Source organism: Pelodiscus sinensis, chromosome 13 (genome assembly GCF_049634645.1).
Source record: "Pelodiscus sinensis isolate JC-2024 chromosome 13, ASM4963464v1, whole genome shotgun sequence".
Classification (NCBI taxonomy): Eukaryota; Metazoa; Chordata; order Testudines; family Trionychidae; genus Pelodiscus; species Pelodiscus sinensis.
Genome location: NC_134723.1, coordinates 34147449 through 34175443, shown reverse-complemented (window position 1 = coordinate 34175443; position 27995 = coordinate 34147449). Strand labels below are relative to the sequence as shown.

Sequence of the window (27995 nt, the reverse complement as noted above, 5' to 3'; positions counted from 1 at the left end):
GCCCCCAGCACTAGAAACCCCCCTTTGCTTCTTCCTCCCACTAATCAAACAATCCCATTGCCCTATTCCCCACCCAACCGTCAGAGCTCCCCCCGCCCGGCTTCTCCCCCGCCCCCTCCCCTGGGAGGCTCACACTAGGACAGAGAGACAGTAAGCAAAGGGAGAGTATGAGATTCCCCACTTCCTGTTCTCCTACCACTGCCTGTCAGTGGTACGGTCCTGGTTCCTAAGACACCAACTTGCTCCCCCTCCGCCGCCGTGGTGGTAGATTCTGATTTGGCTCAGCTGCATCCGGCTCCTCCCTGTTCCGCGGCAGTGGTCTCGCCCGGCAGCACAGACGCAGCAGTAGGTCGTAGGTGTTGCCTCAGCCTTCCCCCCCGCGTCCCCGGCACAGTGGTAGATGCCGGTTTCGCTTGTCGGCAGCCTCCGCCGCCTCAGTCGGATCCAGCCGCTGTTGCCGCGGTGTGTCCGGGCGCCTCGTCCGTCTCTCCCTCCTCGGGCTAGTGTATGAGTGACTTGTAACCTCGCGTCCGCCATGTCCACTCCGGCCCGGAGGCGCCTCATGCGGGACTTCAAGAGGTAACGAGCCCGGTGGCTGAGGGGCCCGCGCCTCTCCCCGGAAAGGAGGGGGCGGCCTAACATGGCGGCGGGGTAGGGAGCGCTACGCTAGTTGCGTAACGCAGGGCCACGCTGTCTGACTGCGGGTTACGCGGTTTGCTCCTGGCCGTGGAGCGGCCCGCCGGGTTACGCTGGTTGCGCAGCGGTGGGGGGAGGGGAGCTACTCGCTGCCTGCGCGGAGGGCGGAGCTCGTGCTGGGCTGGCCACAGCTGGTGTGTCTCTGTCCCGCAGGTTGCAGGAGGATCCCCCGGCCGGGGTGAGCGGGGCCCCGTCGGAGAACAACATCATGGTGTGGAACGCGGTCATCTTCGGGTGAGGCGGGGCAGGGGAGCGCGGCGCGGTGTAGAGGGGCTCGCACACCGGGCAGGAGGCGTGGGGATGGGGCCGAGCCAGCGGCGGGGAGACGGGACCCGCATGACCGACAGCTCCCCCGGTTTTCCCCCTGGTCCGCGCGGGGCACTGGGCTCCAAAAGGGGCTTCTAGTGACTGGGCCCTGCGAATGTCAGGGCAGCCTCCGTGCACAGCCATGGGAGCTTCCCTCCTGCCTTTTGAATGTTAAGTTGGGGCCTTTGATGCCCTCCCTAGTAGTAGCCGTAAGAGCTTCTTCCTAAACATGCGTGCATACACTCCTCTTCCCCCCCCCCCCCCCATTTCAGTCTCTGCTCTCTTGGGGAATACAGATTGGGAGGATCCAGGTCCACTTCTCTTCCATAGGATTGAAAAGCCTTGCACCTATACATATCCTTCCCCTCTTTCCTGGTTACAGATTTAGAATCAGAGCACCCACAAAGGGCACTCTTCTCTAAAGTTGGTTTTAAATCCTGTTTCTGTGGTGGGTCTGAAATAAAGGTTTGTTGGATGTAATGACTGGTTTTGTTTTTTTTTTCCAGACCTGAGGGGACCCCATTTGAAGATGGTAAGTATAGTTAAGTGTGTGTGTCTCTTTCTCCCCCCCCCCCCCCACAATCTCAAAATGTTACTCTGCTTGGTCTTCGCAACAGTTTTTTAGACTAGATATTTTGCTCTCCTAATGAGAATTCTGTGTAAGTCAGGAGAACATAACATTAGAGCAGAACTTTGCCCTTAAAATTGATTTTTAACTTTGTTTCTTCATTGGCCCTTGGAACATTCCTTCCTTCCCTTCCCTTATTAAGAAAGTCTTAACTTTTTTGTGAATTTGGAATCTGATTACCATCTCATTGCACAAAAATAAATGCAGATCAGCATGTAGTCTTTAGCTGTGATTTGTTCTTAATCTAATCATGCCACTGTTAGAATCTATTACCCTTTTTATCATAACCCTGAGTTATTTTTTCAGGTAACTTTCATGCTTGAAGTGTAAATGGTCAACCAAGGTATTAAACAAAAGGGAATGGATGTCATCCAATGCTTTTAAAGTGTTAGGAAAATTTAAACTAGTATGTCAGGACAGCGTTCCACTAGTCTTCTATCACAGTGCCTTTAGTATGGGATATGATCTTTACATCCCATTATATGCAAATGCTAATCTCTATTTACAAATGGCTACTCTGACCTTGACATTGAATTTCCTTGATTTATTTAACTTAAAAAGATGCCAACTTGAAATTTTATTATTTGAGCTAACCTAAAAATCTGTGCCAATTTCTGAGGCTTTATTATCTCTCGTACAGTGTCAGTGAAGTGAAAACACTTTTAAAGAGCAGCACACATAGCATTTCTCATCTAGAGAGTTTCCGGTGTCAAATAGGCAAAGCCAATAAACTGAAAACCATGGTACATTCTAACAGCAGCATCAGTGCAGGACTCTAATTATACTTGGGTCTCCTGTAGAAGGCCTGTGCAAACTAGAGATCTTAATGCCTCTGACTCTCTGAGGAGCCCTTTTCAGGCTGGATCAAAGCTTTACTTTACTGAGCCTGCTTTAACTTCCAATACCTCAGGCCCAAGACTATTTCAGCTACTTCCTTTTTATCCTTAAGAAGCTCACCGCAGTAGGTATCTGTTTTAATTATTACAGCTCCAGCTTATATCGTGCCATAGGCTGGGTATTTTTTTCCTCCTATTTTTCTGCTGCAGTGCTTGGTGGGAGGGATTGCCTCTCAATTTATGAAACTGTTTAAAGTCAAATGAACTCCCTTTTGCAGCCTTGGTATGCCAATGTTATCAGAACTGCTCAGAGGACCAGATTTGTGGGGTGGGGTACTGCTTCTAATATCTGTGGGTTTCTCTCTCCTGTATTTTTTTTTTTTAAGCTTTACCTATTGGCAAGTTAATGTCAGCTGTGGCTTTTCGTATTGGAATTGTGCTTAGCTCTAGACCAGTGACTGAGTGGGTTCTGTCATCATTTGGGATTGGTACTCATTCACTGTCTCTACCTTGGTGCCTGCTGGATTGTTCTTTGGATCAGCTGTCCTAGGAAAGGTACTCTGATGCTGGTACCTACTAGGGATAGGGATGTGAATGGTTAACTAGTAGCATCACCCTTGATGTGTGATGCCACTGGTTATAGTTGACCAGCAGGGGTTGCTCTGGCCTGGCTGCCCCTATTTAAGCAGTTAACCAGTTACATGTAATGTTTAACCAGTTAAACCTCCCTAGGCCCTACTTGAATTCCCATCTCATAGCTGAGAGAAGAGTAACAACATCTTTGCTAATTTTTGTTTAACATAGCCTATGGCAACTACTTTTTTTAATGTCTTAGAGCAGAATATATTTACTTCCTACAGCACCTTCTAGTATAATTTGGATGTTTGGTCCTGATTTCTCCAGGTACTACTAGGGTAGCTTAGTGATGCCTTTATATTGTATTCAGCTTCTTGCTAAGGTTAGCATACTGGTATTTAGTTTCTTACACCTAGTCTGACTTGACTCCAAGAATGCTTTCTTTGGTAATACTGGACTGTTGAAGGTCGGGCGGCTCATTCCAGCACCTTTTTTACCAGCTGCAGACAGTGATGCTTCTTTAGGTATCACAGCAGTCTCTACATTTTTGCTTTGGTTGGCATAAAGGTAAGCTTAGGAATACCTCAGCAACTGTTGGCGCTCAAACATCAAGGTTATTAATTTTCCTCAGGTCTTGTAGACTCTGAGTGACCAGTGTTTTATTAAGACAATTCTTAACTCCTCTTCTGAAGGGCCCCATCTCTGATCTAATCATCTGGGATGTCTTTTTGTGTTCCCTTTTAGGACCCATCACCTTCTACTTTCTAAACAACATTATGAAACTTGGAATGAGAAAAATAAAATCCCTTTGTTTATATATGGTCTGGTAATACATATTCTTAATGGGTCCTAAACAGGTATTTTGAAGTGTATAGATGTCACTAAATTTGTCAACTCCCCTCGATGTGGAGCAGAATAGCAAACCTGTTAGACTAGGTTCTGTAACATCTCAACTTTCAGTAAGTGACATTATGGAATTGCTTATTAACAACTAGTACAGGACTTTGAGTCTCTGATCTTACAACCACAACTAGTCTGAGTTCTGATACACTGCCTCAAATGCAGGCTTCATGTCATACCTCGTAGGACTTTTTTTTTTTTTTTTAAACCTGTGGGTACCTGGGAGCCTCTCTGACTAGTAGAGTAGTCTGAGGATTTCTCATCCAGGGAATGCATTGTTTCCCAAACTACAACTGTTGCACACTTGTTATCAAGAATGCTATACTTAATATATTGAAGTGCTACAAGAGACCCAGAATGAAGTACTGCTTCCATTGAAGTCAGTGAAGATTTTGCTGTTGACTTCAGTAAAAGCAGGATTTTACTCCTATTATCCGTAAAGAGGCTGGGGCATAATTTGTGTTCTTAGCACATGCTATAATCATTGACAAAAAGCCTTGTTCTGGGCTTCCTGTTTCCAGGACCGTGCCTGCTTCCATACCTACAGATGTTGTTAAATTCCCTTTGCTTGTCAGAAAAGGGAAGAGAGAGGAGGCTCTTTTTGTGATAGTCTCACAATTAGTGTCTGGGTCATGGAGTACATATACATTAGAACTTTCTCCAGTGGTGGACACTAAAGGTGGATCTTTCACATCTAAACTACGGACTCTGGTAAGAGCAGAGGAAAACTGTTTGGCCAGAGACATCCTTTTCCCAAGGAGAGGAAGTGTTTAATTTTGTGCTGGAACCTTGCAGGAAAAATCTTGGACCATGCTTAGGAGGAACAGATGGTTCATCTGTTGTACATCTTGAATATTATACTGTTCAGAAGGGTACAGTTTTTAACTGTACTGCACATATCATCAGTCTCTGGCCAGGAATGGACACTCAGAATCAGGCCACTTCACTCTGTTCAAACTTAAGCTGCTCTCCGTCAACTTTTGTGTCCTGTCATGAGGAAATTTTATAGACGTGGTCTCCAGTTAAATGACCTTTAAGAAGCCAGGATGACCTATTTGTGTTTTGAAATTTTTTTAAAGTGTGGAAGCAGGCCCATGTAGACTAGCTTACTAATATGAAGTATCTGAATTTCTCTTCTGCCTGCCCTGCATAATTTAATAACTTTGTGTTTGCTTGCAGCTGTTCATAAACTAATCAAAGATATTTCAGTGTCTCCACGGCCATTTTCTCTGAGCTTGATTATAGGGCTTTGAAATCCCATATTAAAAAGCTTTTGTCTGGCAGAGTAAGAAATTTGGGGTTAATGACTAACCCTATAGAATTTGGTACTTAGTGGGTTAAATTAGTGCTCCAAGAATCTCAGATCTCATTCAACATGGTGAGAATTTCACTTAAATGATATGTTGTCCTGCCTGCACCCTTTCTGTATTCACATACTTTTGGGTGAGACCCTTCTCTGGATACCCGACTTCAAGGTCTTTGGTGGCTAATGTGAGATGGACTTAACCTTATAGGTCTCTTTTTGTTGTTCTCCTGCCATGTAGGGAAATCTTTCTAATAAGAGAACAATTTTTTAGCGGTAGTCTGTACTGCTCATTAGTGTGGCTGACTTAGCCACTCCGAACTTGAGTCATGTGAAAGTAGTCTCCTCTTAGGCAATGCACCATCCATTGCTTGCCTCAAAAGATTGTTCTTGGTCCTTGAAAGAGGAAGCACTTGCCTTACCAAGTCTTTAGGACTGTTGCATGAGTTATTTACCATCTTAATTTTTTCCTATTTTTCTCACCTTTATCACTCAAAATATGGTCTGCAGAACCTTGTTCATGTAGTCTTTAAATAGGTGACTTGCAGTCACCTATTGATTAACACTTTAGAGTGGTAATATCTGTAGTGAGGTCAAACAATGAGACTTCTGTTGAGAAGCTATAAAAATCTTTTCAAGCAGAACCATGGCAAAATGAGTGCAGAGAGGCCCACAATAACTGAAAAAGTGGGGTTTTGACTTACTACAGAACTGTTTGAGAAACTCGAAGACCAGACAACTAAATTCACTATTAAGCAGTCCATCAAGGTGTCCTCCTTCCTCAGCCTGTCGTTAGGGTCTGTTTAAAATGGATTTTGATATAATTTCTTCTTGGAAGATTGACTTCTCCACTCTTCTTAACATTCTAGCCATTATTCTAGAATAATTCTAAGGTCTTTTAGGTGCACTCTGAGACCCTCTTGATGCCTGTCATAAAAACATAATTTTGAGAGAGCTTGTGCTAAGTTTTCAGTCAGATGCTTATCCACTTTAAGTGATCTCTTCATTGCTCAAACAGTCTATAAGCAGTGTTGCTTGTGGCAACCCGGCTTGATTCTCTGTCTTAAATCAAGAATATGAAGAATGGAACACTACTATATTATTGTTTAATATTGCTATTTACCAAGGGTCTGTCTTCTGTTTGTGGACACAAATGAGACTGCCTTACTACTTTTCCTAGGATGTGTACAATACATCTATATAGCTAGAGAGGGTGGTTGTTGGGATTGATTCCCTAATGGCATGTCAAACTTTTCAAGTTGATCTCTTAGTACTGGATCTGTGACCTCTCTTCCTTAATTTGAGGGCAGGAGCAGGGGTATAGACTCCCAATGATTGTAACTGTATATGAATGCCATAAATAAAAAAATACATGCATAATACAATATAAAAGATTAACAGGTGTGCCATATTAATATTATCTGAACTCCAATGTTTTCATAAATGGGATTGGAATAATAATGATTTTTATATAGCCAGTTTTTGTATAGAAATTAGGAAATTAAGCTCTCCATCACTTCAAGGTCTTCAGGTTTCTGTATACTTGCAACCTGCATGTTAGAAACACAAATAATACTTGTTTTTGAGTTCCGGTTGTTCCTTTGAAATTACAGGCATCCTACCATGTTGGTCATGCTGACCTCTAACAGAAGGTAAAGGTTTCAGAGGGATAGCTGAATTAGTCTGTAACTGGAAAAACTTAAACAACAAATAGTCTAGCAGCACCTTAAAGACTAAAAGTATGTAACTGACACAATACTCCTTAGCTCTCCTTTGATGCTTTCCACCAGGAAAGGTTTAAAGATTTCTAGACCAGCTAATGTTTAGCTAAAAACACTCTTCCCTGTTAGTATTAAATATGTCTTTAAATGGTATTTGCTAACAATAGCATAACTTGTATTCAGAGACATGAATTCTTATATTCAAGATATTTCATTTTTTTTAAGCTTTCCAAGACAGTTAGATTTTCTTCTCCACAGATCAATGACAAAGTAAAGTAAAAATTGCAGTCAGTTTTCTTTAATCATTGCAACTGGTTGTATATGCTAAGTGGACACTAGTGGATGGTACAAGGATATATCTGCTACAGGACACTTGATTTGTAAAGAATATTTTTAAGCTTCATATGTTTTTGGCTTTTAAGCTCTTTGTATACTAGGGATGTAAGCGACTAGTCAACTATCCGATAAGCAAATGCTCATCAGGTACTTGAGTAGGAACTTGACCAGTTGCACTCCCTTCCCTCCCTGCCGCCTCTCAGAGAGAGCCTGGGGGGGGAGCATGAGCCAGTATTGGGGGCCCGGCTTAAAAGGCAGTTCCTTCCCCCAGCACCATCTCCCTGGGGGGGCAGAGGGCAGTAAGGAAACAGCACAAGTGGGAATTGCAACAGTACCACTCCTGCCAGTCTGACTGCTGCTCCTCTCTCTTTGAAAGGTACAAGAGCCACCACTGTACATCTCAAAGGAAGAGGCAGAGGGGAACCTGTGCCAGCGGGCACTGCTTTGGTCCCTGCTGGTGCAGGTACTCCCTGCATCTTTCTCCCTCAAATATAAGAGAGCTGCAGGAGGCTTCTGTGCCTTTCAAAGGGAGAGATGCAGCAGAATAGCGAGTGCGCCCCCTCTCCGTATCGACTAATTGAGTAGTTGATGGAAAGTCCATTGGCTAGTCGATTAGCTGATTGATCAGAATTTAACATCCTTATTGTATATTACATAATGTCTGGCTTTTTTGACTGGTAGATCAAGGACAGTGCTAGGAAAACAGTAAAAAGACTCAATGTATTTACTTGCAAGCAGTTGAGATTTCTAGGGTTCTTTGCTCAGTCAGTCCCATTTAAATTTTAGCTAGCACTCAGTATATGGGACTCTGTCCACAGCTTAGATGACTGACTTATTTTCCCAGGCTATTTTAGTTCTCCTCCTAAATTTCTGTGAGCAGAAGCTGTTAAGGTAGTTGAAATATTTGGGCTCAAAGGATTTAATTTTGAAATTTTAGTACAAGCCTCAGGTTTCAAAACAAAGTTTAATTGTTGGGAATAGAACACTAGAAATCTGCTTTTGATGGAAGTGTATTCTTCTAGACTTGCAGAACAGCTGTTTTTCATGCATCCAGATGCTTAAGAGGTACAATAGAGAATGGGATCACTGGAAAGATACTGTAGATGGACTTATTTCCTCTCCTAACATTTCTGAATAGGACAGTTCTGCATAAGGAGTCTAGTGGTGACTATTACTCTTACTGGGAGCGATGGCTCAAAGTGGAACATCGTCTAGGATTTTAGAGCAGAAAAATGGAGTTGAACAGCTTGGATTCGATTTTCAACTTTGTGTTTACAATGGAATAATCCATTGGACCTCTCTATGCCTCACATATAAATGGAGGATACTTGCCCAGCCCTTGTGAACTGTATGAATGTCCCTGAACAAAATTATTTATAACTTTCTCTTTCAACTCCAGGAACATTCAAACTTACAATAGAATTCACAGAAGAATATCCAAATAAACCACCCACTGTTAGATTTGTCTCTAAAATGTTTCATCCAAATGGTAAGTACTCATCAGATGCAATCATGTGGTTTGTGGCTTATTGGGGTAAAGATTGATTGCTGATTAGACAATGTAGTATTTTTATAAACCTCTTTGGTTCTGTGTAACAAGTGATCTAGCTCTTATACTGGTATAGGAGGGAGCAGGGACTTGGACGTGTCTTGAGTTGCACTCAGACACTGGGGGGGAAGGACTCCATTCATTCACAACTCCTATGGAGCAGTGTTGATGTGAATCCTTTAGGCTCACATGTTTGGCTGCTATATTTCTGGTTAAACATCTTTTGCTCAGAATTCCTCAGGCTGAGGACAGAGGCCTTCCATGCTGAGAGGTGGGGAAGAAAGAGAATTGTGGTCCATTTTACAGAGTCTGGTTAATTCATTTAACCAGAACGAACAGAGTCTTATGTGAACACTGTTCTTGTTACCTCAAGCACTTCTGTTTTTTACACAGCATTTCAGTGTGCTTTTTTTGGTGACATTACTGCCTTGTATGCAGTAGCGGCATCTCCAGATGCAGTTCTGACACCTCCAGTCAGAGCTCAACTTTTCCCTTGGAGTACCAGCACCAAAAGCACTGCAGCATTCCATTTTATGACTCTGTTACATAAGTTTTCATTTAATACAAATCTCAGAGTGGGATCCTCTTTGGCCACATGCAAAAAAATCTTTGTACATATGTTAAAATTTATAGCTTAACAGTACTCTTAAGTGACAAATGTAAACTAAGCTTAATTTAACTTTGTTTTCCCTCTTCTATGAAATCTACACTTCTCAAGGTCTTTGTCTATGGTACTGAACTGAAGCATAGTGATTTATATCAGATTGTGTTCTTACAGTATTTTGTGTATTCTCTACTCCCCTCCCCCATCCACTGCTCTTCACTGCATTCAGAAATGTCTTGTACAATCAACTTTTTTAAAGTTGGCATGTTTTGATATCACATTTCTTAATCTCTACTACGCTTCCAGCTGTAGCTACTGTTAATATGGAATTGTAGCCTGTAAATGCTTTTACTTTCAAAGGCTTTTCATTAAATGCTTGCTGGGTACATGAATAAAAATACACCTACCATAAAACCTTAATGTTTAGTTGTTCACCATATGAATCAAATGCACAAACTAGGGGTGGGGTGAGTTCCTTAAATTAGTGAGTGGAAAGACCCCTTCAAACAATTTTTTTTGTATTTTTCCTTGTTAGTGAACTGCATGAAAACAATTATTGCTTCAAAGTAAACTTCTTCCTGCTACTTAATCCTTGCTTGAAGTAGCATGGTAGAAACTTCATTCTCTCTAATTGAGGTCACAAAGGAGTAAGTATTAAGGAGCAAGGAATAAGCATGAGGAGTCTAAAAAGAATACATAATTTCTTGGCCACTCTCCTTAGCAACATGAGGGGGAAAAAGTCTGACTTATTATTGAGCCTTTTTTGGGAGGGGGGTCTGATCACAGCTGTAAGGCTGTGACGATCATTAAGTTGTCCTAATGTTTCATTATGTAGGCTTCTGGCTATCCTCAATATTGTCGCTCTTACCTTGCTACCATTCTTTTAAACCCCTGTTCTAGTTTACGCAGATGGTAGTATATGTCTGGATATTCTTCAGAATCGTTGGAGTCCAACCTACGATGTGTCCTCCATCTTAACATCCATACAGGTAAAATGACATTCCTGTTTGTTGTAAGCCTATACTCGCTTGCGAAGTTGCTGTGACATTTCACATAATAGCACAGGACTAGATTTTTGCCAAGTATAAAGTGTCTACCACAAAATGTTGTCATTCTGCTTTAAGAAGCAGACTTTGTTTAATGATTCTAATCAATTACTGAGAGTCTTTTTGTATGGGAGGTGGTGAGAGATATGTACTCAATGTCAGTTATGTTCATCAGGTCTTACATTAGGCGTCTGTTTATTTTGATTTAATTGGAAAATGTATTCTTTTAGACTAGTAAAAATAAAATCAGAAGAGAGCTTTTAGAATTCAGAACCTATAATGGGAATAGTGCTATATCAAAACAGTGGTTACATATTTCAAACATCTCATGTGAAAGATAAGAAATATTTGTGACTATAGCCAATAACTCAGAATATTTTGCAGTACCTGGTGGGTTGTATTGCTTAAGTACAGTGTGTGGGAGCAACACCTGAAACTTTTTTGAATTAGTCAAAAAAACTTAAGTATTGTATCTAAAACTGACAGGATTTTTTGTCTTAACAGTCTCTGTTGGATGAGCCGAATCCCAACAGTCCAGCAAACAGCCAGGCAGCTCAGCTATACCAAGAGAATAAGCGGGAATATGAAAAACGGGTTTCTGCAATAGTAGAACAGAGTTGGCGTGATTGTTGACCCTGGCTGATGCAAATGAACACTCTGGTGATGAGGAAAATATATATGAAGTGTCTGAGTCATCTTCCTCCTAGCATCGTTGCATTTACTTTGAGAGCAAAATAGCTGTTGTGCTGTTGCCACCCTCCCTTGCTGAAGCTTCCCTTCCTTGGACATCAGAAAGCACCCATTTTGAAGTCAAATGTACTGTACTTGGGTTACTTGCAAAAGAATTACTGATGCTGAAATCATTTTCTGTGGTCCCTCTTCTCCAGTCTTAGGGCAGTATTGTGCATTTCTGTAGTGTACACTAAGCTTTTAATTGTAATTGTGTTATACACAGTGACGCTTATGTGTAGCTTGATAAAAGGGATGTTTATATACGTATATACATTTTTAAGTGATATTACTAGAGTGCTGATCTGTCCAGGCTGGTCACTTGCCTCTACTGTTGGTTTTAGACCCCACTGCATTTGTAAGTACTGCATGAAAAGTTAATTTTCCCATTTTACAGGGGTGTTGTGTTTATAAATACAAACCCACCTTATTCCACTCTAACTAATCTGAAAACATGGGGGAAGGGGTGCTGGGTACTTTATTTCAAATGCAAGTTGGCATATGATTACTATTATGGGACTTCAGACTAGTTAGGGTGATATGCTAATAACCTCCTTTTTATTTACAAAAATAGGATTTTAAAAAATGCCTTTGATATTGATGAAAAATAGGTTGCTGTAGTCTTATCAATGAGGTACTGACTAGATAGACCCAGGCTGAGCTGTTGTACTTAAGACTTTGAACTCTATTTTGAGTGGGGGGGGGAAACTGAGGTAGGAAAACTACTTCAAAGCTGGGATCATGTTCATTAATACTTGATTCCCTTTAGCAACTGCAACAGTTAAAATATCTCCTGAATACAACTTCTATTTTGGAAAGTGAGTTAAGATTTGTAAGATGGGACACTTGAGCCTGTGCTGTTCTTGCTATTTGTAAATTACTGGGGGATATTGGGTGGATGTGTGCATGCAACAGCTACCTGTTTGTTTTACTTTCATGAAATTGGATGGAAATGATCCTTCCAAGTTTGGAAAGAAGTCCAAACACAATATCTCTTGCTAAGACTAAGTTTATACATTTTTGGAAGCAGTAACTTTTTAAACAGCAGTGGGGAATGAGACCTATAACTGTGGTGTCCACTGTCCCAGTGTCTTATGTGCACATTGGTCTGTTGAAGTATAACTTTGCACAAGTAACCCATGTAAGAAACTGTACATTTTTTCAAAACTTGTAAATAAAAGTGTAACCTTATATCCTTATTGTACAAATAGGCACAAGATCCATAAGTGTCTTTTACAAAGGTAGTATCCAACTCTTATTGGGTCCCAGCATCTTTAAACAACAAAACAGCACTCTAGGGCTATTATTTAGTTAATACCAAGCACATAGCTGTGCTTCATGCTACTACTGTCCCATAATTCATGTACTGAATGAGAAGCAACTATTTATGCAGTGGCTGGCCTGGGGCTGTGCTTATGGACTAACCTCAGTTGATTTTTTTTTTATGGATGAAAGAAAAACTTTCAACAATGTCTCTAGGCCTTCCTACTGTATTCACAAAATATACAGCTACCTCCTCTTGTAAATTTGATTACATAAGCTTCAAGTATAGGTCAGAGTGGCATCAGAGCCTACATTGTAAGCAAGAGTTAAAAGGGGCTTATCTGTATTTACAGTGCTTTAGCACTTGAACTTGAAACCATGTCTGTGGCTTAACTGTGGAAAGAGTCCTACATGGCCACTGGCTATTACTTAAATAGGTCAGTACCACCACATAGTTTAGACTGTTAGCTGACCTGTATTTAACTAGCTTGAGTAAAAGCAGGCTACCCTAAACTACTAACAAATCTATTTTATTGTGGTGCTTTATGCACAAGGAAAAGCATGTCCATTTTGTAACACCAGATTAAAGTTCAAGCCTTTCCTGGAGGGGGCCTATTACCATCCCCCAAACTCCACCTCTTTCCTGCCATGACCTCACACTTTTCCCTCCCATGAAAACATGGCTTTGGTAATTGACAGGTGGGCTCTCCCACCACCACCTGTCTTGGGTTATGCTCCAGTGTAAGGAATAAGACCACACCTCTTGACAAATACATTTTTAATTCACATTTTGATCCTTGGTAATAGTATCTAGCTAGATCTCCCTGATACAGACAGGCCTGATCAATGTAATTACTTTGTAAAAAATCTACATAATTAAGCTACCCAGTAATTCTGTCTTCTGGGGGTTGACTAAGACTTCTTGGCTAGTGTCTGTGGAGGAAATAGTATAGCATGTTCATTTGAACAGCAGTATTTTATGTGCACAAGCCCTAAGCTTGCCCATGGCATTGACAATAAATTAAAGATAATGCAGAGCTTTAAAATGTGTTGATAGGGAAGCTCACTGCTTTCTAATTTAAATTACTAGGGGACCAGGAAGGGAAAAAGTGTGGTAGGGGAAGGCCTAAATAGTTGCCAGTGTTTTCCACAATGAAGTAAATCCTGGGCAAATGTAAGATGCCTAACCTCTGCTCTCCAGAAAAATCTGCACCAAAATCTTGAGTCCTTGAGAGTAGAATTCAGAGAGAGAGAAGAAAGTGGGTAAGTATCATGAATCTGAAGAGCTCACATTGGCAGAATCTCTGCCAAGTAACTATTCCTCCGTTTGTGGAAGCCTAGCTAGCAGAACAAGGCCCAGGAAGATGGGCTGAGGAAGTCTAATGAAAATAAGCATGGCACAGGGCATCTGTTCATTCCTAAGTGAATGCTACTCACCTGTAACGAGTTCAAGATGAGCCTCTTATTTTCACACCCGTGGGATTCAAACCGCCTGTGCCATCAGGATCGTCTGCCGTGCCAGTTGGGGTCACTCCCCCTCTCCTCAAAGCCAAGGGCATAAAAGGCAACACAGGAGGATGGACTGACCTAGAGGGCAATGTAAACAGATGGAGAGGCAGATATGGGAGGCAGGAATGATAAACTGAAGCACAGGGACAGACAGGAGATGGAATACTGAGGAATATCTATCATAGCTGGCTAAGTGAGTTGACCCTGTAATTGCCATCTGAACAAGCAGCACCTATAGGAAAATTTACACTTGCCTCTTGATTTTTAATCTGTCTTTACAAGGCATGGCTCAGGGACTGGTTTGTGGAAGGTTCCCAAAAGTTCAGCAATGGTGGAAGGATACATCCCCAAAATGATGTCTTGCAGCAGCCAATAACTATTTGTTCTTCAGGCAAAGAGAACTGTTCTAGTCTTCTTCCAGGTGGGTCAGTCCTGGAGACACTCCATATTCAAACCACATGTTGGAGTAGCACAAGACTTTTACTTGTGAATCTCCTTGACATACACAAATACAGCTACATTAAATGTAGTGGATAGAAATAATGAAGCACAATTTGATTTTGCTCAAGGTTAAGAGCTCCTAGACAAAGTAAAAATAGGTCTTTACTTCCCACCATGGTATTTACACGTTGAGCAGTACTTCTAGGTAAAAATCCTTCCAGCATTAATTTAAGCTTAATACAAAGTTGATTAGGGTGCAGTATGGCAGAAATTTATGAATAAACTGGAACACTAGTTATAAAGAAAATTGTATTGTTAAGATTTTTCTCCATATAACCACACACAGACACACAAGGTAGAGGCATTTTAGTTTGCTAACTCTTCTAGAATTGAGGTTTCACACAGCATTTAAGATACATACAAAATGGGTCAAATCCTGTTTTGCTGGAAATAAAACTGTATTTTTATTGTAATTAATACCAACTTTACATATTTTTTCCTCTGAACTGCATTTCCTCTTTTTTTTTTTAAAGGCAAAATTTCTTTCCTGGAGCAAAAAGAATAAGGGATCTATAATTTTAAATGGTGTCGTTTTTTGTTGTTGGACATGTGTTTTTGCTATTACAAAACTATTAAAATGTGAAGGACCAAGTAATATCAAAGACACACAGAATAACTGCACTATTGGCTGCTGGGTTGTGCTAAAACAATTGGCCAGAGCTTTGTAAGTTCTTTTTCTAGTAAGTTTTAGAAATTAAATGAGCAAAGTAAAACATAATATATCCCACAAGAAGAAAATGCAGTATCTGTATCTTTAATTAGGGATCTAGGAAACGCAGTCTCCTTATGCATTCATTGGACACCATTAAGCTCAATTAGTTTGAGGCATGATAAGTTCATAATGCCCAACCTGGCCTTCTTGCTTCAGTTGGTCTAATAAGTCTTCTTTGCGTCTCTTTCTGCTTACCACCAAAAATCTATCATGGCCCTGCCCATGCGATTTACTTTTAAGACCATATTTTTGGGCAATCTGATGTATCTGCTTCCGCTCGTCATTGGTAAGTTCTGTAGAGAAAGTCAAGTCAACATGACTATCTGAGCGTGCATAATTTCGAATGATCTGTTCAATATCTCTTTTAGCAATTTTGTTCACCCTTTCTACATCAAGCCCAAGTCCTTCCCTTTTAAACTGCTCCTTCACTGCAATAGGCTCTCGTATTCCTTCGCCATCTTTCCCTAACCCACCACCTGTCCAGCCCATTTTTCTTAAAATCTGATTCCCTATGTTGTCTTCTTTAATCTTCTGCTTGAAAGCTTCTTCTGCTGAGCGGCCCCGAATCTCATTTCTTGAGATGACATCTTCGATGGTGCCTTTCTTCAGGTTATTGACAACAGTCGGCTGTGTCTTTTTGAGAATTTTCACAGCTTCTTCTGCTGCCTCATGCTTCACAGATTTCTTAACCCCAACTGCTTCAGCAATGAACTCATTTTCTAGCATCACCTTGCACTTCCACCGCATACCCGTCATCCTTTCAAAGACATACTCCACTGTCATCTTGTTGAACTGAGCTGTGTCGTTAAGGGTGCACACAGGATTCTCAGAGTTTTCATAGATAACAAGATCCTTCAGGTCTTTCTTTTTGCCAGGAGCCCGGGATGAACAGCCCACTTTCTGAACCTGGGTTGTTTTGATGGGTGACACCTCAGGCTGCATCTTTTGAAGAATTTTCAAAGCCTCATCTGCAGCTGCATGTTTGCTAGTTTTCTTACTGCCATATCCCTCAGCTAAGCAGTGGTCCTGTAAATACACTCTACAGCGCCAGGAGCGGTTTGACATTAAGTCATATTTGTATTCAACGGACATTTTGTTAAATGAAGCAGAGTTGTTAAGTATCCCTATAGCGTCACTAGCATTTTCCGTGAGCACAAAGTCAGTCCAGTGCTTGGTTGAACTACTTGAACCTTGCAAAGGATCAGAACCAGCCTGCCCAGATGAAATATCTTTGTTGGCAGCTAGGAAGTCATCAAGCTGTTTGAGAGCAGGAGGCAATTCCGGTGGACACGTGCCAGACTCGCACACTATTAAATCCTCTCGATAGGTATGTTTGAACTTCCGTTGAGCAACTTTAACTTCTACAGGCTTTTGCAATAGCTTGACTGCTAAAGCTGTGGCTCGATCCCTGGATCCATTTTTGCTGCCAGCATAACCAGTGGTCAAGTACACATTGTGGCATCTCACTTCACAAGCAAAGCCATCTGTTGGAAGCTTCTTATTTTTTGGGAGGTCAGCAGGGGCAATTTCTTTTAGAGGAACATAGATATATTCAGGATTTGTTTTACATGCCTGAATCGAACGAGTCAACAGATACGTATAATTAACATTATCAGTCCCAGAGTAAGCATCTGGGTTAGCAAGATTCTTTCCAATTGCTGCAGACAGTCTGTCAATAAAATACTGCTTTGCTGTTATAACTGACTGGGGGAAAGTATCTGATGAAGACTGGAGAACTGAAGAGGAGGTGGAAAGTTGTGGCGCACCACTCTGTGTAGTGTCCATGCTGTTAAAAATCACACTGGGGCCTGTTGTCTGGCTACTTATATAACCAAAACCCACTGAGTTGGAGAACTGGGGATCTGCCTGCTGGGTATTTAAACTGTTAAAAACAAAATCCACATAGTTTTCAACTTGCTGTGCAGTGCTGTTTGTGTTTGCATCCTTGTTTGACTCCTGTGGTTGGTTGTCTGAAGGATCTTCTTTTCTTTCATCTTTCTCACTACTGGCTACAAAGTGTACAGGCTCAAAACGAGGTCTCACACGGAACCTGGGGAGGACTTTTTTGGGAGGCTCTGGATCTATGGAATGAGTGAAATTTATAGCATTAAAAAAAGTTCTACAACAAAGAGGGAATATGTACAGTACGATCACCTGCAGTAACTAGTAAGCTATTGAGTACAGGATTCCTGTTCCCCACAATCACGGATACCAAGGTTTTCTGCATGAAGATATATGCCATAGATAAATGGAACATTCACTCCTGGGCAAGTTATTGTAGAAATATTTCCGCTTCACTTACTATGTGAAAAACTGATTTTGGTATTACTCAGGTTCATAGATGTTAGAGACCATCAGATCATTTAACCTGATCTTCTATATAACACAGGCTAAACAATTCCAGTTACCCTGTAACTTACATAAGAATAGTCATACTTGGTTAGACCAAAGGCCCATCTAGCCTAGTATCCTGTCTTCTGACACAGACCAATGCCAGGTGCTTCAAAGGGAATTAATAGAACAGAATCTAATCACCAAGTGATCTGTTCCATCACCCATTCCCAGTTTATGGCAAACAGAGGCTGGGGCACCATCCCTGCTTCGCCTATCCAATAACCATTGCTGGACCTATCCTCCATGAATGTATCTAGTTCATTTTTGAACTATGTTATCGTCTTAAGTATTCACAACATCCTTTGGAAAAGAGTTCTGTAGTGGACTATGTTGTGTGAAGAAACATTTCCTTTGTTTGAAACCTGTTGCCTATTAATTTCATTTGATGACCCCTAGTTCTTGTGTTATGAGAAAGTAAATGACACTTCATTATTTACTTTCTCCAACAGAGTCATAATTTTAGAGACCTCAATCTCACCTTCCCTTACTTGTCTCTTTTCCAAGCTGAAAAGTATCTTATTAATCTCTCCTCATATGGAAGTTGTTCCTTACCCTTGATCATTTTTGTTGTCTTTTTCTGAATCTTGTCCAATTCCAATCTATCTTTGAGATGGGGAAACCACATCTGTTCGCAGTATTCAAGATGTGGGTGTGCCATGGATTTATATAGAGGCAAAACGATATTGTTTTATTATGTATCTCTTTCTTTGATTCCCAACATTGTTAGCTTTTTTGACCGCTGCTTCAGGTTGAGTAGATATTTTCAGAGAGCTATCCACAATGACTTCAAGATATCTTTCTTGAGAAGTAACAAGCTAATTAAGACCTCATGATGTTATATGTATGGTTGGGATTAGGGATGTTAAATATCAATTAATTGAATAGTTGATTAACCTCATCAATTTTTATCAGTAAGTCAACTATTCTATAGTCCCTGCAGTCAGTGTGTTCCAGTCCCATTCCCGAGGAGCCCTCTGCCACTCCACACTGCTGCCTCTGTAACAGAAGCAGCAGCCTGGGGTACCAGGCGGGAGCTGGTCTGCAAGGGGAGCCAGTTTAAAAACCAGCTCCCCTCGTGGACTGGCTACCTGTCGCCCTGTGCTGCTGCCTCTGATAAAGAGGCAGCAGCCCCTGTCTGGGGGGGAGGGGAGAGAGGGGGCTCCTGGACCTGGCATGGGCCGGAACTGAGCTGGGTTGCCTGCCCACCTGGCTCCTAATACACTTGAAATGCAGAGCTGCAGTGGGGGTAGGTCCTCAACCCGCTGTGAGCCAGGACTGAGCTGGTGTGCTGGCCAGCCTGCTAAAAAGTGTACTGGCAGGAGGGATGGGGGTGGAACGTGTATAGTCTGTAGCATTGACATATAGGCTTTTGCTTAGCAGTTAATCGACGACACTATTACACCCCTAGTCGGGATTATGTTTTTCAATGTGCATTACTTTGCATTTATGAACATGGAATTTAATCTGCCATTTTGCTGCTCAATCACCCTTGATACACAACATTTGGGGAGGCAGTGTTTCTAGTGGCTAAAGCACTGGATTGGGACACAGAAGACATGGGATCTATCCGCAGCTCTGCCAGTGACTATAGCAAGTCACTTCTCTCTATGCTTCAGTTTTCCTGCCAGGAAAATGGTACTGAACTAATCACTTCATCATCACTTTAGAAGTTTGTGCCTCATTAAATCTGAATTTGTCTGGATTAGAAACAGGACACAATTTACATAAACAAGTCCTGTGAAGACAATCACTGCATAGCTAACCTAACAAAATTAAATATCTAATGCATAAACACAACAAACATAAGGACATCCTTGCAGTACAATTCTGTTCAAATAACTGTAAAAGATTTAACTCTCAGGCCCCAAATGTTGAGTATGTGACTTCAAACAAAAGGCCATCTCAAGCACTTGGAAAGAACAGTCGGATCCAGTGCTAGCCTGTCATACTAATGCATTGAGACACCTCTATTGCAGCATATTTATCATAACACAGTTCATTTGAGACTGATGAAAATGATACCCTGACATTTAAATCAGATGTCCTTGTCTTTTATACCAGGGATGGAGAACATTTTTCAGTCAAGGGCCACTGGCTCTCAGAAAAAACAGTCAGGGGCTGCACACAAGTGAGAAAAAAAACACAACCCTCATTGGTGTGGCCCCTGACTAAGACAACAGACAGTCCCCACATTCCCCCTGCACACCAGAACCTAGGAGAGCCCAGCCTAGATTGTGTGATTAAGGTGCGACAGTGGGGGGAGACTGAAATGCCAGCTCCCCAATGCTGGGGGGACTGAGTCTCAAGGTCCAGATCCAGTCAAGCCGGGGGCTGCATCGACCCCTGGACCTGAGGTTTCCCACCTGTTTTAAACTTTTGAAAACTCCCCAAATACCTCAATTCTGATTACTTCTACCACAAACCAGCCACCAGCTGGGGAGAGGGAGAAATCCAGCTGGCTTGTGATGGTATAACTCTATGCACTAAGTTGTCTATTACTTATTTGGCCTGCAGCCATTTCCCCCTTAACGCGTCAACTATTGACTACAGTCAGAGGCAAACTCTATTCTGCTGTTACAGTGTCTGTGTTCCTAAAATCGTATATGATGTGGCAACGGAGAATGACGTCCCCTTTGATATGCAGGCAAATATACTCACTGGCATAGGGAGAGCAAGGTGGGGAGCAAGGTCTTTTTGGTGGTTTAGCACGAGGTACCAACTCGAATGATGGCATCTCCCCAATATCAATACCTTCAGCCATCTTGAGGACTTTCTCCATAACTTGCGAGCCATACCTGTGTTTAATTCAAGGACAGATAGCATTAGAACCTGCTACACTAAAGCATCACACTGCCAGGTTTTTACCAGATCACTCCCACTTCTAGTAACAAACCCCTGGTGTCTTTACAACCATTTCAGTACTGGCACCGAGGCAGGCTGCAAGGCCATATACCTCACACAAGGAAAAATATGCCTGTGTGAAATATGTTGCACCATATTGTGTAGCTTGAGGAAACTGCCTAATTAAGGACCAGAAAGATCTCCGAGACATTATAAGCAAAACCCTGGTTAAATCTGGCTTGATCCAATACTCAGTAAAGTCAACAGGTTTCTTTCCAATGACTTTACTGGCATTGAACCAGGCTCTAATAAACGGTCCTAAACTGCTGAACCTGTAATCAGTTCCATGCATGGACATTTATGTGGCTGGGTGGAACCACAAAAGAAGTCGGGAGACTGTATAGCTCTTCTTGCAGAATTGGGGCCTTCCAGAAGAAATCTATAATAGGACAAGTCACCAGTTTTCATAAAGATTCTGAACAAATTCACGCATCTTAACATCAAACATTCTGCCACTCATTATCGCAAGACATCAAATCAATGGAGCTGTGAATTAGCACACTGAAGCCCCCTTTAAAGTATTTGCTATTGAAATGTACCACTAAGTACAGCAACAAGGAACATTTCAGAGGCAGTAGAAAAGAAACATAAGAAAAGTTACTGGGTTTTAATTTAATGGCTAAAAACAGAATCGAAACACTGACTCTTTGTCACTAAGCTTTTTGTCTAGTCTAGTGGCAATCTGTGATGTTACCAGACATTTGGCATCACTGATGTCAGACAGCAGCCAAGGAAGAACTCTTCACATTTTACTGTAGGAACTCATCTGCTTGTCACTAACAATTATTTCTTTAAACAGCAGTTCTATTTTTAAATTTGCATTGACATCACTACAACATTTTAAGCCCCACCACCACAAGAGCGATGGTATGAGAGTATTATTTCATAAGGAGGCCTGCATTACTTGAAGTCTGGTTCTTGCTGCAAAACAATGTTGCATTAGAACAACCATCAGTTTTCTTATGTAGCCTAGCCCTGGCTCTAATTTTTTTCCAGTCAAATCAGCCCCCTTCAGGATCAAACACCACTCCAAAAGTGGATACAACCCTGTAAAAATCAGCTTCTTCTCTGTTTGTCCATCTTTGTTGCCTTTCAATCTTAGCAGCCATTTTTGGATTTAGAGCAGCTTCTTCATATGGAGGCTGCATCACAATGGCCTGGACTGGAAATATTGGTTGGATCATCTGCATGATCATCTGCAGTCTTGATCAAGCTGAATTAATCAGTGTTACAGAATTCTAGCACCCTCGGTTTATACAATTCCATGTCCAGTATCTTCCATTGCTCTTGTAATTTATTAAATCTTTTTAGTGTATTTGGATGGAAAAACCAGAATGAATAATTTCTTTAAAAGGCCTGAAAACACTGCACAAAGCCAATGTTGTAGATTTTCCATCACAGTCCAGAAAAGATTCACTGTTCTACCACAGGACTGGTATTTAAATTAAGCAAAGGATCAGGTCAGCATATTATGTCTACCCAGCAGAACAAAACTAAGGCTGTCGTTAGATTCTAAGCACAAAAGCAAGGGATGCTTTTTTTTGTTTTTTTTTAACGCATGGCCTTAAGAGTAGCTTTTCAATGCCAGTAATGCATGTGTATGGAAAGTCCATTCCCCACCCCCACAAGCAGAGAGATGGAAAAATGGAAGCCCTTTCTCTCTCTCATTAACCAGCGGGAGGCTTGGAACCAAAGCTTCATCCCCTCTCGGCTACAGGATGATATGAAAGATGGCACCCTACAAAAAACTCCACAAGCAGGTGTTTGGGAAAAGCTACATTTATATTAACTAATAATTTGTTCAAGACCCGGCTGTTAAACAGCAAACTTCCCCCTTCTCTTTTTTCCTGGTAGCAAAGACCATTTTAGACAGATAATTATTTTTTGTATTTTGGAAAATAAAATTAAAATGTCCATACTTCATTTGAATAATTGCTCTGGGGTGGGGCTGGGCATAAGGGGTTCAGTTTGCTGGCAGCCTCAGGGACAGAGGACTATCCCATCCCTTTCTCATTGCAGCAGTTTGGGGCCAGGTGAGAAGCGCCTCTCTACATTCACTGCAGCTCCAGCAGACACAGCTGGGGGAGGAATGCATGTCCCCCCCTTTGGGGCAGGTCCAACTTCATCTACCCCCTGGCACTCCCCAGCCAGAGTGAGGAATACAGTAAACTGTGCACTTCTCCCTTAATTCCATGAGGGAGGGGATCGGTCAGCAATGTTCCTGTACGAACAGGGTGGGGGGAGCTTCAGCCCCTCCCACCATTCCTAAAAAGCACCTGAGGGACAGGAGGCTTGGGCAGTCCCGGACGGGGAGGGGGAAAGTGCCCTCAGTCAGCCCTTTTCACTTGCCTGGTGAATCTCTTTCTGGTATGATAAGCAATCCAATTTCCAGGCACATTCCAATTTTCCTGGCACAACCAAACTCTTACCTTGCTTTAAGTTATGATAAGAGGAAGCCGTGTACTGAATTTCATAGCTCTAGCTCTTACCATTTAGGAGGAGTTTTTGAACACATACACACACACTCTCAAATATATAGCATATTTCATAACAGAGTCACATCTCCTCCTCCTCCTCCGTCCATTCCATCACTGTATGGCATGTTAATTTTGCACTTAACTGGAAGTTAATCAGCTGTGCAGCTCTGCCCTTTTGAAAGGCCACTGCAGCGTTTCAAAGCAGCTGTGCTGTGTGGAGCCTGGGGTTAGCTGGTGACTCTCTACATGACCCTGGCTACGTGCAGCGCTGCCGCTTTGAAATGCTGCACTGACCCTAGGCTCCATGCAGCATTTCAAAGTGGCAGCGCTGCATGGAGCCTGTGGTCCCGTGGAAATGCCACACGGAGCCTGGGGTCAGCTGGGGAGTCCCCAGCTGATCGCAGGTTCTGTGGAAATGTCATGCGGAGCCTGGGGTCAGCTGGGGAGTCCCCAGCTCACCCTGGGTCCATGTGGCATTTCAAAGTGGTAGCGCCGCATGGAGCCCGGGGGTCAGCAGGAATTCCCACTGATGCCAGGCTCCATGTGGGCGCTGCTGCTTTAAAATGAGCAAGAGCCCCACGTGCAGCTTGGAGTCAGCAGGAAGTCCCACTGACGCCGGACTCCACGTGCGTGCTTCCACTTTGGAAATTCCATCGACTACTCAACTAGTAAATTAATCGATATTTAAGTCTTCCATGGCACAGTCACATGACAGATAGCACCCTTCATCTGCACATAGCATCATCACAGCAAGGTTCCGTATAAGTGCAGGAGTTGGTCAGCATGCAGCTCATGAATAAAGATAATTGGTACCCTAACTACATAAACAACTTTGGGCCTTAATTTTTAATCCTAGAAGTTTTTGAAGAGATGGAGAACATGCAACAATGGTTGAAAATGAGTTAATGGGGCACTAGCAGATATATCTCTGGGATCTTTTGACTCAAGTAAGATCTTTCTTTGAATGCTACAAGAAAGAGCCTGCCCATGATAGAGTTTTTACATGAAGATGCTGTTGTACATCAGAGACTAGTATACTATGCTTGACCAAGGCATGGCCTGGGATCAATGGGCAAAGAGGTCCAAGACAATTAGGAGACTATGTATCGAAGCCTAGGTCCCAGCAGCTCATCTGCCCAAAGCAGTTGGCTGTCAGGGTCACAGCTCATCCACCATCTCCACAAAGGATCCGCCGTTGGCTGCTTGACACAAGGAAGGGGAAGGACATTCCCCTCACCAGCCAAAAATCTTCAGCTAGCTACCCGCATGGTGTTCAGCTGATTGGCCAAGATCAAGTACCAGGGTACACCCGCCACAGTGTCCAAGCGGCCAAGAGGAGGCAAACGTATGAGTTGAGCGTGGCGTGTGGACCAGTGCAGCTTGACCACTTGAAAAAACAGGCTGGGCCATCTCTCTGCAAAGATATTACTGCTCCACCATATTATAAAAAAGTGATAGTATTTAAAGTGCTTTCCTCTATCTGCTGTTAACACCATATGGGGGTATGATTATTTGTGCCATAATAGGATCCCCAATCAAGGATCAGGATCCGATTTATGGTAGGTGTCATACAAAGAATACAACAAAAAGTCTCTGTCCTAAACAGTTTACAGTCTGAGTGTTAAATATTAAAACTCAATGTGCCATTCATCTGTTATTTGCTATGGATTAAACAATAACCGTAACCAATTTCCCTTTCTGTCTCTCTTACACTAGCACAATGATAAAACATTTGGATTGTGTGCAAGGGATCCAAACCAAGACAGTTAATTAAAATTCAGACAAATTATGAGCAGCATCTACTGAAGACAGGCTTTGTAAGAAAATTAACAAACCTTAAAATTTAAGCCTAAATAACCTTTTAGAATACTCAGAGCTTTGCTTGAATATTCTCTGACTCACTTCAGTGAGTCAGAGAATAAGCAAGTACTTATTTTTCTTTAAATTTCTTTTCCCATCTCCCCAGCATTCATTTTAGAAACATCAGTCAAAGTGCACAGGGAAAGCTGCCCTTTCATTTTGACTAGCAGGGATGTGGAAATCTAAAATAGTATCCGAGTTACTGTATGGTAGTTTCCACAAGTTAATGGTGGTTTTCCCAGGGATAGTAACTACATAGTTCTTCCATTATTCAAATCTAATTTAATATACTCAGAAAATTAATTTTTAAGATGCTTTATAACAGGTACCTTATACTTTAAATAATGCTAAAAAGACAAAATTATTCCCACCAACTACCTTTAAACAAAAAATTAAAATGACCACAAAGTTTAAAAATTGTAATTTACTTTTTATACAGCTTACTTTTTGCATTTTTCTCATTTTGAACAAGGAAAAATTGACGAGTTTCACTTTTGTTTTCAAGTCAGTTTCAGATTCTCCTACATTAGTAAATTTAGTACATTAAGTTTATCCTGTACAGACTAACTCAGCTACCCACTGAAGCTTCCTACATGAGTGTTTTTCAATCACCCCTCCAAGGACCAGTGCCAGTCCCTGAGATTGACCTGATGTAGATGAGGAGGGCAGTAATGCCAGTACTGGGAATCAAAAAGGCTGAGAAAGACAATCCAATGTTGTCCGAGTTCATAACATTTTGGGAGGTGATGTGTTTAGTATTAAACAAAAACATCAAAGACACATTTAGTTTGGTTGTAGCATTTACATCTCAAGTATGCAGCATTGGACCTGGAAAATGAGATGAACCAAAAGGAATAAATAAAACAAGAGAGCACCGGTAGATTAATGGTCAAGAAGAATATTCAGACTTCAGAATCAGATGGCATCCCTCCCTATTATGTTCTATTTACATTTCTCTTCCTTACTTTAAAGGCCCTTCGTTATGCAGGGTCCGCCTACTTTTCTGGCCTGATTTCCTTTTGCATTCTCCCACATCTTTTCTGCTCTGCGTCTGTTGCTCTTCTTGATGACACTTTCACAAATGTCTCCCTACCTTCTTCTGTGTTGCCTCTTAAGGCTTTAGATGCCCTTCCAAAATGTATTCCTGAGGGCTCCACACTCATTCAAGTCATTCCTAAAAGCACAGTACTGCAGCATCACTGATAGAAAATGAATGCTTACGCAAGTATATAGCACAGCAAGGAACCACCAAGTTTGCCTAAAGATAGGATGTATGTAACTATCTTTCTATAGCTCATGTCTTTGCCTTAGCCCTATGTAATATCCCCTTTATTTATCAAGTCCCCCATTTCAGCCCTCATCCTGGAGGACAGCAGTGGTCAAACTTATTCTGAGATGTATACAACAATCTTCAGAAGTTGGAGAGCGGAGGCACATCTGCTAGGGTCCAGGGCTTTGGGCTACAGCCCTGAAGAAGGCACTTGACAGAGCCTGGGACTTCAGCTCCACTTCTGTTGAAGCCTAGAGCCAGCAGATGTGCCCCTGCCAGGCTGAAGACCTGAGATGCCCACCCCTCATTGGACACTTTTCTTCCCCAAGACCCCTCTCTTCATTGTGCAGAGGCCCCATCACGCCAACCTGCTGCAAAACAGAGGTTGCAAGTTCCCCCTCAGTTCGGTAGGTGCAGAATGGAGCAGAGCAGTTTGCAACAGCATCAGGTGCTCTGAAAGTTGCACTTCAACAATAAAAGAGCCACAGGTGACTGATGAGGCTATGAGTTCTGTCCAGGTGAGGATCTGGACCCATGCCATGCTCATAGAAAGAAAGGCTTTAGAATCTAGATGTCCAGAGCTCTTTCTGTTGAAGTGCCTCATCCTTTTTTCTTGATTCTTTGTCCCCCTCAGATATATAGAACATTTATCAGTTTCCATCACTAATTTTACTGTGTGCTCCTCTGTTCAAAACTTCTGGTTATCATGATGATGGATTTCACTTCTTTCTCTATTTTTCTGTGTAAAGTTTCTCTAGGTTGTTGCCTCTTTTTACTTCCTCCAGGTGGGTATCCATATTATTGCTTGCCATAAAAGTCATGTATGTGGCATCTTTAAAGTGTGTCCTAAATGTATCCATCAATCATCATCTTTCCATATTTAAAGCCTTAACTTGGTCCCCTCTATTTAGAATTGCTCATGTTGGAAGAAACACTTTCCAATGGACTCTAAAGATCATCCACTGGACTGCTACTTAGGAAAAAAATAATCAACACCCCCCCCCCACATTTTTCTACTAACGTCTGCCAACACCATTTTCTAAGGAGGGTTTTAAATAGCAGTAGGAGTGAGGAATAGGTTCTGGAAGGGGTTTCCAAACATGAGGGCAGCCTGGAAACAGGCACTGAAATGAAAGGAGGGGAATGGAGGGGAGGCAGAAAGGATGGGGCAAGGACACCACGGGAAATCGGGTCTGAGATGTAGGCGTGAGCCAGGCTGTGAGTAATGAGAACGGGCTGGAGGAAGGAACCCACTGACCGGGCGCTTCCTCCTGTCAATGCTTCGAGATCGCAGGGAAAGGAAAACCGGCCCCCAAAGGCCCCGCCATCTCCGGGGAGGAGCCAGCGTCCCTCCCCCGGGGAAACCCGATCCCCACCTTGGGCCTCTCCCGCTAGGCCCGGGCCCTCACCTGCAGCCCATGAAGACGTGGTTGGTCCAGAGCACGGAGAGCGACAGCAGCTGGTCGATGGCGGCGCCCGGGTAACTGGCCAGGTGGCCGAGGATGAAGCGGCGGCGCAGCGCCCAGTGCCGGTCGCTCTCCTGGTACTGGCGCCACTGCTCCACCACGGGCTCCGGCACCGGCTCGGGCTCGGGGGGCGGCGGCGGCGGCGGCTGTTGCTCCGGGGGCGCCACCGCGGGCAGCGGCGGCGGGGCGAGGAAATCCCCGCCCAGCAGCATCGAGCCGCCGGCCATGGGCTCGGCCAGCCCGGCTCCCGGCCTGCGGGCAGAGGACGGACCCGGCCCCGCGGACGGGCCGGGCGGAGGAGCGGCCGCCCCGAGCCGGCGAGGGCCCCGCCAACAAGCTCCGCACCCCCCACGTGCGGCCCCGACCCCCTCGCCGGGCCCCGCACGCGCCGCCCGCACCCCGTTACACTGTA

At 42.8% G+C, this 27995-nt stretch overlaps 2 protein-coding genes across 2 annotated transcripts; one reads left to right on the top strand and one right to left on the bottom strand.

The window, feature by feature from the left end:
* Positions 1–275: 275 nt before the first annotated feature.
* Positions 276–12421, top strand: UBE2A (ubiquitin conjugating enzyme E2 A). The gene is made up of 6 exons (XM_006115416.4): positions 276–579; positions 850–930; positions 1509–1534; positions 8702–8791; positions 10356–10444; positions 11006–12421. Exons 1-6 carry the CDS (start codon positions 536–538, stop codon positions 11132–11134), a joined length of 459 nt encoding a protein of 152 aa, XP_006115478.1. The 5' UTR covers positions 276–535; the 3' UTR covers positions 11135–12421.
* NKRF (NFKB repressing factor) lies at positions 3779–27995 on the bottom strand. Its single transcript, XM_075941008.1, has 3 exons — positions 27527–27995; positions 20268–20404; positions 3779–17296 (listed from the first exon to the last, which is right to left on the bottom strand). The coding sequence occupies exons 1-3, from the start codon at positions 27808–27810 to the stop codon at positions 15315–15317; spliced, it is 2403 nt and encodes an 800-aa protein (XP_075797123.1). The 5' UTR covers positions 27811–27995; the 3' UTR covers positions 3779–15314.

Excerpts from the sequence above, each read along its gene's own strand:
- UBE2A (XM_006115416.4), top strand. The coding sequence starts at position 536 with ATGTCCACTCCGGCCCGGAGGCGCCTCATGCGGGACTTCAAGAG. Across the intron at positions 931-1,508 it reads TGGAACGCGGTCATCTTCGG|ACCTGAGGGGACCCCATTTG; the intron begins GTGAGGCGGGGC and ends TTTTTTTTCCAG. Across the intron at positions 8,792-10,355 it reads TAAAATGTTTCATCCAAATG|TTTACGCAGATGGTAGTATA; the intron begins GTAAGTACTCAT and ends CCCCTGTTCTAG.
- NKRF (XM_075941008.1), bottom strand. The coding sequence starts at position 27,810 with ATGGCCGGCGGCTCGATGCTGCTGGGCGGGGATTTCCTCGCCCCGCCG. Across the intron at positions 20,405-27,526 it reads CACGTCTTCATGGGCTGCAG|GTATGGCTCGCAAGTTATGG; the intron begins GTGAGGGCCCGG and ends AATTAAACACAG. Across the intron at positions 17,297-20,267 it reads ACCTTGCTCTCCCTATGCCA|ATCCAGAGCCTCCCAAAAAA; the intron begins GTGAGTATATTT and ends CTCATTCCATAG.